Source organism: Urocitellus parryii, chromosome 12, assembly GCF_045843805.1.
Source record: "Urocitellus parryii isolate mUroPar1 chromosome 12, mUroPar1.hap1, whole genome shotgun sequence".
Taxonomy (NCBI): domain Eukaryota; kingdom Metazoa; phylum Chordata; class Mammalia; order Rodentia; family Sciuridae; genus Urocitellus; species Urocitellus parryii.
The window spans coordinates 76,242,437-76,256,057 of record NC_135542.1 but is presented as its reverse complement, the minus strand read 5'-3'; the positions used below and the strand labels follow the sequence as shown (position 1 = coordinate 76,256,057).

Here is a 13,621-nt window from a genome sequence, read left to right as displayed (position 1 = left end):
CTTAAAAAGCTAAGCTTTGTCTTATCAGATGACCTAGCAATCCACTCACAGGTGTTTAGCCAAACAAATTAAAATCATAATGTCCACACAAAAATCTTAAAAAGATTTAAAAATTGCCAAAAAAATGGAAATAATCAGGATACCCTTCAATAAAAGGAAAAACAAACTGTGGTACATCCATACAATGTAATAATACTTGGTGATAAAATTATGAAGCCACAAAATATGGAGGAAGAGTTAAATGCACATTACTTAGTAAAAGAAATCAGTCTGAAAGGACATATACTATGTTCCCAATTACATGACATCCTGGAGAGGGTAAAACTACTGAGAAAATAAAAACACCAAACATTGTTTGGGAACTGAAACAAGGCCAGGAGGAATGAATATATGGAACATAGAGGAGATTTTTAATGCTGTGAAACTATTTTCTACAACACTGTAATAGTGGCTACATGGCATTCTATATTTGGCAAAGCCCTTACAAGTATACAACAGGAAGGGTTAATGTATCAATACTGGTTCATCAGTTATAACAAATACACAATACTAATGCAATATTTTAATAAGGGAAACTATATGCTTCATTTTTTATAAGCCTATAATTTCTCTAAAAAATAAATATTACTAGCTTCTTTAAAATCTTACTAGGACTCACACAAAATATTTTCTGTTATCCTATGTCTACTTTTAGAAATTCAATAGTAAACTGGGAGCAATGGCGCATGCCTGTAATCACAGAAATCACATGCAGATCAGGAGGCTGAGGCAGGAGGATTGCAAGTTCAAAGCCAGGCTCAGAAACTTAGCAAGGCCCTAAGCAACAAATGAAATATAAAAAAGGGCTGGGGATGTGGCTCAGTGGTTAAGCACCCTGGGGTTCAATCCCTAATACTAAAAAAGATTCAATAGTAACATCACAGATGTAATCTTCTTAACAGTGCCAATTATTATAAGAGAAATGTTTCTGCAAGTATTAATTTCTATCTTATAAAGGTCAATGCAAATCAAGTAAACAAAACAAAACAAACAAAAAACCCTTCTAGAAATCCCTGAATTTTGTCATACATTGAAATTAATAAGTTTTATCCTCACAAGCAGATATTGTTTTTATCCACTTCAATTGCAAAATACTACAAAATCCTGACGTTCAACTATAGGCAACTGAAATGATAAATATCTCACTATTTATTATATTGTCATATTTTTCTGAATTGGTATAAGATATTTTAATTCATGAACTTTTTTTTTAAGAAATCACATGTGTATAACAGAAAAACATGCTGTTAAAAAGTTGGTTATGGTCTGGGATTGTGGCTCAGTGACAGAGCGCTTGCCTTGCACGTATGAGGTACTAAGTTCGATCCTCAACACCACATAGAAATACATAAATAAAATAAAGGTATTGTGTCCATCTACAATTAAAAAACATTTTTTTTAAAAAAAAAGTTGGTTGTTGTGTGTTTTTTTTGTTTTTGTTTTTGTATTTTTGTACTGGGGATTTAACCCAGGGATGTTTTGCCACTGAGCTATATCCCCAGTTTTTATTTTTTATTTGAGACATGGTCTCAGTAAATTGCTTAGGGCATCACTAAGTCGCTAAGGCTACCTTGCAATCCTCCTACCTCAGCCTCCCAAGTCCCTGGGATTGCAGACAGGAACCACTGCCCCTGAACCTTTTTGTCATTACACTGCTTCATCTGATGCATTCCTTGCCACTTTTTCTAGCTTTAATCCACAAAGAATATGCCAGAACCAGTGGTTTAGATCTAATGATAACTAATGAAATGAAAAGAATTTTCCAAGTTTGCTTTAATTGTACAAATCCATGAAAACTGGCAGCCTGTATAGAAAATCAAAACCAAATCACCAAACCGAAACAAACCAAAAATTACCTCCTAAATTATCCAGGGCAAGCAATTTGTTTCTTTAATTCCTTCTTAGACACCCCAATATTGGAATCAACATTTTGATTTTCATGTATAAAGATTAGGTTGCTTCAAAGCAGTAAATAAAGTGCTTCAAGGTGTTTTTTCAGTAACAGTGACATCCTTATACTGATTAAATGTTGCTACTAAGTATCTGGTAACTAAGAATTTACTCTAGTAGAGAATAAATCTAACTAGTCCACATGGGGATTGAACGCATGACCCTAATCAAGCACCAAAATAGCTATCTTTAATTAAGAAGTGCTTCCATTTATTTATAGACCACCTGATATACACCAGACATTGTGCTAAATGCTTTATGTATGTTATCTCTTAAATTAAAAAAAAAAAAAAAACATTTCAAAGTATATACTATCCCTATTTAACATATTCAAAAACTAAGAATCAAAAAGGTTAAGAGGGCTGGCATTTTAGCTCAGTGATTGAGCACTTGCCTCGCATATGTGAGGCACTGGGTTCAATCCTCAACACCACATAAATAAATAAATAAATAAAACAAAGACAACTAAAAAAGTATTTTTTTAAAAAAAGGGTTAAGAAGGTAAACTGTACAAGAGCTTTTGCCAAAATCTTACACATAGTAAATGAAAGATTAAGGACTCATAAGCAGATAGATCCAACCATCTCAAAAGGCCTGCTTTGTTGTATATAACAAAACTGTACTATCAATTCTAAGCAAATTAAAAGGTATATGGTAGAATGAATTAGAAAACTGTTGTTGATCTTGATCTGAACACAGTATCTGAATTCTGAACATTTACGTTCACAAATAACTTAGTTATCTTGATAATACAAACAAAAGATAGTTATAGACTGTTGCCACTTTACAATAGTGCAAAATCAATATACATTAAGTAGAACCATGCTTTGAATTCTGAATTTTGATCTTATCATGGGCTAGCAATGTGCAGTATGATAATCGCTCTTGGTGATGGGCAACAGCAGTGAGCTTCCAGACAAACACATGATCACAAAGGGAAACAAGTGATACTCTATAGTGTACTATGTTGTTAAATTATGATGTTCAGTAGGTTAGGTGCATTAAATGCTTTTTGACTTATGATGGATTTATCAGGACATTAAACCCATCATAAGTTGAGGATCATCTGTAATTTTCAATCAAATTCTTCCTATTCCATTAAAAAGAAGAAAATAAATAAAAAGAAAAAATGTCTGTTATTGTTTCATAAACTAAAATCATGGTATATAATATATATGTGTAATATATAATATATATAGGTAAACTGTAAAACAACTTTTGCTTTATAGAATTATTAACTGATATAATATTTGTTTACATTAGTGTGTACACACTTTCTTTAAAATGTTATGTTAAAGATTTTCTATCTCTAGAATTAGAGATGATCATTAAATGAGAAGAAACTGTAAAAAAGAGAAGTGTACCAGTAAATGCCAGATTAATCAAAACAATCTCTTCAAGGACATAATAATAAGATAATTTAACAAATATTTATTGTAAACTACCTACTACAAATTAAGCTCTCATCTCTAAGCTAGTAACTAGAAATGCAAAGATACCATAAACAGCTCAAAGGATTTACAATCTAATAGGGCAAATGGACTAGTAGAAAACTATAATTCAAAAATATCCAAAATATAAAAGTACCCAGTGAGATAGAATGAGTTCTACCCTCTAATGATTAAGGGAGCAACATACTACTTCCATAAGTAGTAGCATTTCAGCCAGGCCCTAAGGAGTGCATTGGTTGTAGGGCCATACATCTTAGGTGAAGAAACAGCATGAGCAAAGCTGGGTACACAGATGCTTGTAAGAGTGAGTGGTCTGAAATGACAATAGTACATTCTGTATTGGAGAAGAGAACAAGAGATCAAGGCTGAAAATATAATTTGGAGTCACATCACAGACAAACCTCACTATCATCTTGCTAAGAAATTTTTAAATTCACTAAGAGGATGGCAAACCAAACTAAGGTTTTCAAAAGTCTACCTGGATAGTAGCAACATGTCTCTATTTCAACCTCTGAGCAAGGGCTCTCAGTTGAATGGCCTGTGTTGTTATACTGGCTCCACTACTTTAATAGCTATGGACTTTGGACTGGGTACTTAATATATCTATGCTTTAGTTTTCTCACATATAGATGAAAGTTAAATTACCAGTTTCTTAAGAGAGATCAAGATGACTAAGTGTCTAAAACATCAACTAGCATAAGTCCTCAATAAATGTTATAATTACACATAATACCTACTGCAGCCCAGCACTACAGAACTGAGACAACAGAAATAGTTCCAAAACGAAAAAGCCCCAGTAACTATTAACTATGGATGTACTAAAAGGGCAACTGCAGAATTATCAGAGATCTATATAAATAAAACAGTAATTTGGATAAACCCTGCAATCTTATTACAGTTGATTTTGGAAAGTTCATTTTTAATTGTATCAGCTCATTAATGCCTCAAATTATTATTTTTTAAGGTTGTTGTAAAAGAAAACCCCTATGTAATAAATTATCTTTTTCACCTCTTACAATGTCTAAAATATTATACTTTTGCAATCAAACATACTAAATTTAAGAGAAACCCTGGGAATTTTTGTTACAATTGCAAGGTAACAGAATAACAAAAAAGCAAAAACCTGTGATGTTCGAGTCTTGGCAAGAGGAGAAGTACATGCTTCTTGAAATTGATCTTCATTAATTCCAATTTCTTTGAGGTAACTTTCTAACAGCTTTTCAACCTAAGAAGGGAAAGTTTAACTTTTATATAGAAAAATTCTAAATTACAGTATACCTATTAAGTATTCAATTTAAAAAAGTATAATTCAAATGCTTTTGCATTAATCTATGTAATATTATATTGAAATAATATTGTCATTTCACCAAAATATAACAAAAGCTAATTTTTTTCAGAAAATCACATAAAATCATATTTCCTCTACTAGAAATAATAAAAGTCAGAATTATAAAATTCAATGTAGCAGAACTTTTCTGCTACTCAACAGTCATTATTAAAAATCATAAGACAACCATAACTAAGTGAAAAACTAACATTTCCCTGCAGGCATCAGCCAAAAATGATAAAATATAAAGATCAAATGTAAGATCCCTATAATTATAATTCCAGTCCTTAGATTCTAGAGTGGAAGAGATATGAAATCATAAAAATGAGATGCTCAGAGAAACCACCGAGTCTAATACAACTGATAGTACTGTTAGGGTAGATAATATTTGTGAAATTAAATAATTTTAATGAAGCAACATCAATTTTTTTTAATTTAGAAAATTATAAGCATCATTATTCTAATTACCTTTTAAAATCAGTGAAAAATACTTACAAGCTCTTTGTACTCCTGATGAATCTCTGTATAAGTCAATTTGCTTTCTTCCTCATCATCAAAAACTAAATTTGAGAAAAATATAGAGTAAAAAAATCATTTCACTAATACAAATTTATAATCCATTCTTTACAAATGGAACTATCATTCTGATAATTTAGCTCTTCAGCTTTGAATTTCTGCGGTTTTTCTTAAAAACAACTTAGATATGTAAATCTACTTTTTAAACTGTAATTTTTTTTTTTTTTTTTTTTTTTGTACCAGGGAATAAACGCAGGGGCACTTAACCACTGAGCCACATGCCTGTACTTTTTAAAAAAAATTTTTTTTAATTTTGAAACAGGGTCTTGCTAAGGTGCTGAGACTGATTTTAAAGCTGCCTCAGCTCCCAAGTCACTGAGATTACAAGTATATGCCGCCACACCTAGCTAAACTGTAAATTTTTATGAGATCCAAATTTTGACCAATTATTCACATGAAAATAAATATATACTGGATTTCAAAGACCTAAAAAAATTAGGGCTTGGAATGTGGCTCAAGTGGTAGTGTGCTCGCCTGGCATGTGTGAGGCACTGGGTTCGATCCTCAGCACCACATAAAGATAAAATAAAGATATTGTGTTCACCTAAAAAACTAAAAAATAGGGCTGGGGATGTGGCTCAAGCGGTAGCGCGCTCGCCTGGCATGCGTGCGGCCCGGGTTCGATCCTCAGCACCACATACCAACAAAGATGTTGTGTCCGCCGAGAACTAAAAAATAAATATTAAAAATTCTCTCTCTCTCTCTCTCTCTCTCTCCTCTCTCTTTAAAAAATAAATAAATAAATAAATAAATAAATAAACATTAAAAAAAGACCTAAAAAAATTAAAAATATCTGCTGGGCTGAGTGGTGTACACCTGTAATCCCATTGACTCTGGAGGCTAAAATAAGAGGACTGCAAGTTCAAGGCCAGCCTGGGCAACTTAGTGAGACCTTGCCTCAAAATAAAAAATAAAAAGGGCTGGGTGTGTAACTCAGTAATTCAGCACCACTGGGTTCAATCCTCATACTGGTAAAAATAAAGAGTAAAATATCAAATTACTACTTTTAAAAATAAGCATATACACTGACATGATAATATATTAGATACAATGTTAAATATATTATTAAAATTAAGTAATATACACAAATACATATAATATATAATATTAATTTAAACAAGTTTTCTCTCATTTAAAAAATATTAAAACAAAATCTCCTTCATATTTAAGATGAAAACTAATTTGCCACAATATAAGGCAACAATTTCTTCATAAGCTTCTAATGGAATATTATTAAACATTAAATCCCTTTTATAACAGTCTCAAAATTATTTTATTGTACTGGAACTTTGCTAATGTAAAATTTATTCAAAGTGACTAGGCCATTTTTGTTACCACAGATGAATAAATGAAGTCAAAATAAAACCAAAACAAATGTTTACTGAGTGTTATTCGTGAAACAATTTAGATTAAGAATCTATAATCTAATTAAGAAACCAGGACACATTCATGAATTGTAAACAATAAATATTTTTTTCATTCCCCCAGAATGATCTTCCTAATTGGCAAAACTAACTTCTGTAATATTCAAGTTAAAACTCTTCCAATAACTGTTCACTTTCTTACAGAATAAATGCAAAATCCTTAGAAGGCCAATCAAGACCCTCCAGGATTTGATCCCAAGTTTCACCTCACTTCCCACCACTCCAAAATCCAAATCTTGTCCTCCTAACAATACACAACTACTTGTAACACTCCAAACATAACACATACCACTTCAAAACCCATGCCATTTTTTTTTTCCTTTACTCCATCCCTGTCCCCTCTCTACCAACCATTCTAATGTCTGATGCTGTTGCACACACCTGGAATCCCAGCTACTTGGGGGCTAAGGCTGAAGGACAACAATTTCAAAGCCAGCCTGGGTAACATAGTGAGATCCTGTCTCAAAATACAGTACTGTGGCAGAAGGTAGGAGGAGATATCGCCAAGTGTCATGTCATATTACTATGATCTGCAACACACTCTGTAGTACTAGTTTGGTTAGGTCTCTCCTCTCAGCCCATAATATACGACACAATGTACCTATCCTTATTATAACACCTGCCACTTTGTATTTTATTCTATTTAACTGTCTTCTCCATGACATTATATATTTCTCAAGTACAGGATTTTGTTATTCATATCTATCCCTAGTTTCTGGTTCAAGGAAACGCACTATTTGAAGTAAATGATGATGTCATGAAGTTGTACAAACTAATCTTGAAATCATCTCAAGTAGAGAATAGCACATTTTAAGCTCAAGTCAGTGAATTATAAACAGTTATTTCAAGTGTCACTGGCATGTTTCTTCTATTTATCCTGCAGCCACTCTGTAACACTGCATATACATTCTATACAACTGCTACTTAAGCTGTTTTCAGTTCATTCTAAAACCAAATTACTACACTATAGTGCTTATGAGGCTGAAGATATGCTTCTCTGTAAAATTACACTATTGCCTATATTATTACTAAGATGCAGCCTCTGTCTGTCTGTCTGTCTATCTATCTATCTATCTATCAGGGATTGAACCCATGGGAGCTTTACACACTGAGCTACATACCCAGTCCTGTGTTTTGAGACAAGGTCTTGCTAAATTGTCCTTGAATTGTGATCCTTCTGCCTCAGCCTCCCAAGTCTCTGGGATTATAGGGATGCTCCATTGTATTCAGTGCACTTTTGACACTTGGGAATAAAAAGATGAACAGTGCTTCTTTTATTTTTCATTTCAGCATTTAGTCTCAGTGGGATAAATGGAATTAATAGATGACATAATTTCTTTTTTCTTCTAAAGGAGGTCAGAATTCAACATGCCTCATCAGTATCATGATGGCATTTTAAATGCTTAAAAGAAGTACAAGTACGTTATTTTGTTTTTGACTGTCCTTAAAAATTACCTTTAAAAACAACACTTAATAACTAGTATTTGACTTTTGATTATAACAATGAGAATATAATAAAGAATCAGTGGTCAAACAAAATTTCATCTTTACCAGATTAATGGAATCTTCTTGAAAGAAGTCTTAAAGGATTATCCAGGATGATGAACCATTGAATAGCTGAATCCTTTCTAACATCTCCATTAAGTCATTATCTGATCCATTCAAACACTGCTAATGCCTGGGGGAACTCATTACCTTTTCAGGCAGGCCTTAGCATCCTGGATACCAAGCATTTCCTTCACTGAAATTTGTTTCCTTGCAGCTTGTACCCACTGACCCCAGCTCTATTCCACTGATTCTGACCATCAAGTCCTTACCATCAACACCTATAAGAAAGACATTCAAATGACTGAGGGGTGTTATTACTCTAAGTCTTGCCCAAGCTAAATAACCAAGGCAACTGGACATTTGTCCATGACATGGTTTCTGGTTCCCTTTCTGTGAAGACAGGATTGAATTCTGAATAAGTGTGAACTGGTCAGAAACCAGAGGTGCCTATCCTTCAAAGGAACTATTATGTGACGTCTGTATGTCTCAAAAAAAAATGAATGAAAGAAAGAAAAAAGAACCCAAGCATATGCCACTATCACCCCCTTTTTGGTATAGCTGAGAGTAGAGAACTCAAAAAGCAGAATAGAGCCCAGCGAGATCTCGGGCTCTGGTACTGCGGGAGTAATCACATGCCCTCCTTTGGCTCGTCAACAGGTCGGGGTGAATTATTTTTTATTTCTTACACTGATTCCACAGAGGAAAATGTTAGGGATCAGAAGGAACTCAAAGGAAAACTGGCACTTCTCCTCCCAGGTAACTGGGGAAACTATTAAAGAAGCCCACCCAAAGAGTCCACGGGTCCAGGGCAGAAATGTGCGGATGGGGTGAAAATCCGAACATAGAATTAAAGTCTAATGTTTTTCGGACGCGCGGCGTGGAGCAGATTGGGGAGGGCGTCTAGGTCCGAATTTTCAGATCTGGGGGAGTGGATGCAATTCCTCCTACATAACTAGCTCCAAATCTGGTCGGCCAGGGTGGAGACGGAGCAGATGAAATGATGTGTGGTGATAGCCTCCCTGACACTGCTGGTGCGAGAGAGTCAAGAATAAGATTGTCAGTTCGGGCTCTGGTTTTTACCTTCACATTTCTGCTCCACAAAGTCCAAGATGGGGATGGACCAGTCGGGGCCTCGCAGGAACCCCGCGATGCTCTCCACCACCCATTCCACCTCGTCCTCTTCTTCCGTAGCCATCCCGCCCCCACGGGGCGACGCAGATCCCTAGGCCAAATTCCGGGAGCTGGCTAAGGCCTTCCGGCTTCAGGAAGCCTAGAGGGAGTCGGGGAAAGGGTTGCTGGGACCACCTGGATGAGAACTACAAACCAGTTAACGTAAAATGGTAGCTATGGCAACAGGCGCAGCCGCCCCAGGCTGCGGCCCGGAAGTGAAGCCAGCTTCCCTGGCCTGCACACCTCAGAGGAGTAGGGGCTTTTAAAGAACGTTTCCGATTGGCTGGAAGGGAACAGTAAAGGATCAAAAGATAGCCTTTCACCCATTGGTCCGGAGTTGCTAGGCCGGAGAGCAGAAGTGTAGACATTGGTTAGAGGTCCTAGAAGCAATCTAGGAGTTCCCTCTTCTGAGTGTGCGTGGGAGCCGAGGCTTAAAATCGCTAGCGGAAGGCTGCCACGAATCTCTGAATGACAAGGCTTCACAGGTTTATTTCATGATTGTAACCTCAGTTCCTCAGTCCCATCCAGTTTCATACTCCCTGCCACAACCTTTTGTAATTAAAGAGCTGTCTGAAAATACAAAGCTGAACAAAGTCGATCTGTTAAGGTTTACTTATTGGCTCTGCAATCACTTTGCATGGGTCAGTACCAGGGGGTTCTTTAACTCTCAAGCTAAGATAACTCTAACTAGAATTAGGAGCTTTTCAGAGGCAAAATCAAAGTCAACATTCATTTAAATAAATGTCTTTGACACCAAATCTTATGTCAAATAACCAGGTTAGGGTCCATTGTGGAACTGGTCTTCAAAGGACATTGTCAAAGTGTTTGGGGCCCCCAAATAACTTCAGGCAACTTTATAATCAGGATCCATAATCAGGATCATTGTATGTACTGTTACAAAGCACTTTTTCTTAACATACTTTTTTACATAAAGATGTAAAGCTTCTTTCTTCATGACTGCATAGCTATAAACCACCCTTCAGTTCACACACAGTATCTTACTTATATACATAAGTGTGATCATTAATGTGTTGGGATTTATTTTCTCTTTTTTTCACTCCATGGTTTGGGTGTGCCATAAATTATTCAACTATTTTTTGCTTCAACAAACTGCTAAAATAAACACATTTGTGTCTGTAAGAATTGTCAGTTCAATTCCTAGGGATAAATTTGAACAGAATTGCCCAAAGAGAGAATATATACCCTGATTTATTTGACAATCCTCAATTTATTTATTTAACAATGCTCGATTGCTAAAATGAAATCATTGTGAGGTAGCTTTGAATGACTCCAAACGCTTAAGTAGTTTGCTACATGATGTTTTTGTTTTAAAGAACCCCCCCCCCTTGACACACACACACACCCCTGTCCGCATATTTTAAGATCAGACATCCTATCAGATCCCTTATGTGAGAATTCCGAGTGAACTCCCTACTCTCTTCGAGAATATGAGCAAACTCCTGCCCTCCAGAATGTTCTGTCAAACTTTATTGGACCACTTCCCACATGTGAGTTACTGACTTCAAATACGGGACTTAAACGTACACATAAACACAAGAGTTTGACCAACACTTTGAGAGTCTATGGAATGGCAGAAGGGTTAGCCATTCTGTCACACCAAGAGCTCAGACTTCCCCCAAGCCTTGGCGCCCCAACATCAGCACCACCCCCCAGCATGAAGTCAAAATGTCTGTGATGGCCCTGACAGCTTCTAAAAGAGGGGGTCCGCTTCCATCCTAGCTAGGCAATTAAACTTTAATGATTTTGTAACTCACTCACTATGTGGTTAATATGCTTCATCTATCCAGTGTAGTTGCTGTGAGGTTTATACACATTTTTCTCCCCTTTTAGGTGTTGTGAACCTCCAGAAAATTTCTCTTTGTATGGCAATTATTCTTTGATCACCTCCTTATTTCCACCAATTGTAAAAATCATGTCAATTTTTTAAAATCAGACAATTTTGTAAGGAACATACTTCCATATATGCTTTTTTTAAGAGAGAGAGAGAGAAGAAAGAGAGAGAATTTTTCATATTTATTTTTCAGTTTTCGATGGACACAACATGTTTATTTTATGTGGTGCTGAGGATTGAACCCAGCACCCGGCATATGCCAGGCTAACGCGTTATCGCTTGAGCCACATCCCCAGCCCTCCATATATGCTTTTTTTTTTTTTTTTTTTTAAGAGAGAGTGAGAGAGGAGAGAGAGAGAGAGAGAGAGAGAGAGAATTTTTTTTTTAATATTTATTTTTTAGTTCTCGGCAGACACAACATCTTTGTTGGTATGTGGTGCTGAGGATCGAACCCGGGCCTCACGCATGCCAGGCGAGCGCGATACCGCTGAGCCACATCTCCAGCCCCTCCATATATGCTTTTGATCCCTTCTTTTTTTTATTTCCTTTAGATAAATTCTCGAAAGGAAAATTACCAAATTGATTTTAAAATCTTAATAAAAAAACGTCTTTGCCTACTAATTAGAACAAATTTTTTTAAAATGTCTTTGCCAATAGACTAGGTTAAGAATGATACATAATTTTTTTTAAAAGATACATAATTTTATTTTGCACTTTTTATTGAAATCCAGCAGTTTCATGTTAATTAGTCTTTTGTATTTTTTCTTGTGTTATCTTTTCATATCTTTGATTCTTATTAGAATGTTCAGGGTTTTTCTTATTAATTCATAAGAGCTTTTTATACATTACTTTAAGAATGTTTGCCATATGTTACAATGAATTGTTTGTCTATTTTCACTTTAAGGAAAAAAATTTTGTAAATAGATGTTTCAGAAATTTTTTAAATTTGTTTTTAGTTGTATTTGGGCACAATACCTTTATTTTATTTATTTATTTTTACGTGGTGCAGAGGATCAAACGCTCCTTGCATGTGCTAGGTGAGCACTCTACTGCTGAGCCGCATCCCCAACACCAATTTTTTTAAAACTTTTAATTGGTAAATAAAAATTGCCTTTATCATGTACAACATGTTTTTAAATATATATGCACAATATGTTTTGAAATATGTATATATTGTGGAATGATTAAATTGAGTTAATTAGCATATGCTTTACTTCTTTGTTTTGTGGTGATATTGCCTTTTAATTTAATTTTTTGTCTTTTGTTTATAGAAGTTTTACATTTTTCATCTAGACTTTAAATGGAAGGTAATAAGTTATATTTTTCATAGGGGATATCCATGCTCCAAACACCACTTGCTGGAAATTCATGTGATAAAGTGTTGTGGTTTTTGAATTCTTGAGAAGAGGAAAAAGGAAAGAAAGACATTATCATTCTTAGGCTAAAATACTGTGACCCAAGGTGGATTACTGTCATTTATTGTTCTGTTTTTCTGTCTTCAAAATTAATTTAAGACTGGGTGCACTGGCGCACGCCTGTAATCCCAGTGGTTTGGGAGGCTGAGGTAGGAGGAACTCAAGTTCAAAGCCAGCCTCAGCAAAAAGCAAGATGCTAAGCAACTCAGTGAGACCCTGTCTCTAAATAAAATACAAAATAGGGCTGGGGATGTGGCTCAGCAGTCGAGTGCCCCTGAGTTCAATCCCCTGTACCAAAAAATAATAATAATTTAAAATGGAAATGTGATTTTGTTTCTTTTTTACACATTTTTTTATTGATGCATAATGTACATGATAATGGGATTTGTTGCTACATATTCATACATGCACACAATATAACGATATAATTTGGCCATTATCACTCCCACTTTGTTCTTCTGCCAGTTTGTTCCTTTCATAGTGAATCTGGGTGGCTGGGATTGTGGCACAGTGGTAGAGTGCTCGCCAAGCCATATGAGGCACTGAGTTCAAGCCTCAGCACCACATAAAATAAATAAATAAAGGTATTGTGTCCATCTATAACTAAAAAAATTTTTTTTAAAAAAGAAAAGAATCTGTGTGGTTTCTAATTACCCTAGGCCACAAACTGCTATCAGCTTCACTCCATATTACAGTCTTTATCTTCAATTTCTTCCAAATGTTTTTCAGTTCCAGTAGAGGCAGTTAAATGTGGTACACAAGCTCGGCCCCATTTTTTCTCAGCTTTGTTCCTAAATGTGGGTAATGTGAATTCCTTCGGGTCCACACATTTTCTCATTTACTTCAAATTATTTCATTATTTCAATTTT

The 13,621-nt window shown here is 35.2% G+C and overlaps 1 protein-coding gene across 4 annotated transcripts in view; it reads right to left on the bottom strand.

Moving 5' to 3' along the window:
• Cfap36 (cilia and flagella associated protein 36) overlaps nucleotides 1-9,735 on the bottom strand; it is a 48,530-nt gene extending 38,795 nt beyond the window's left edge. For all 4 annotated transcript variants that reach the window (XM_026399923.2, XM_026399922.2, XM_026399926.2 and 1 more), the window contains exons 1-3: nucleotides 9,396-9,735; nucleotides 5,263-5,327; nucleotides 4,564-4,665 (exon numbers count right to left, since the gene is read on the bottom strand). In XM_026399923.2, coding sequence (XP_026255708.1) covers nucleotides 4,564-4,665; nucleotides 5,263-5,327; nucleotides 9,396-9,510 — 282 coding nt within the window. In that variant the 5' untranslated portion in view covers nucleotides 9,511-9,735. The remainder of the gene's footprint in view (nucleotides 1-4,563; nucleotides 4,666-5,262; nucleotides 5,328-9,395) is intronic.
• Between the last annotated feature and the right edge of the window lie 3,886 nt (nucleotides 9,736-13,621).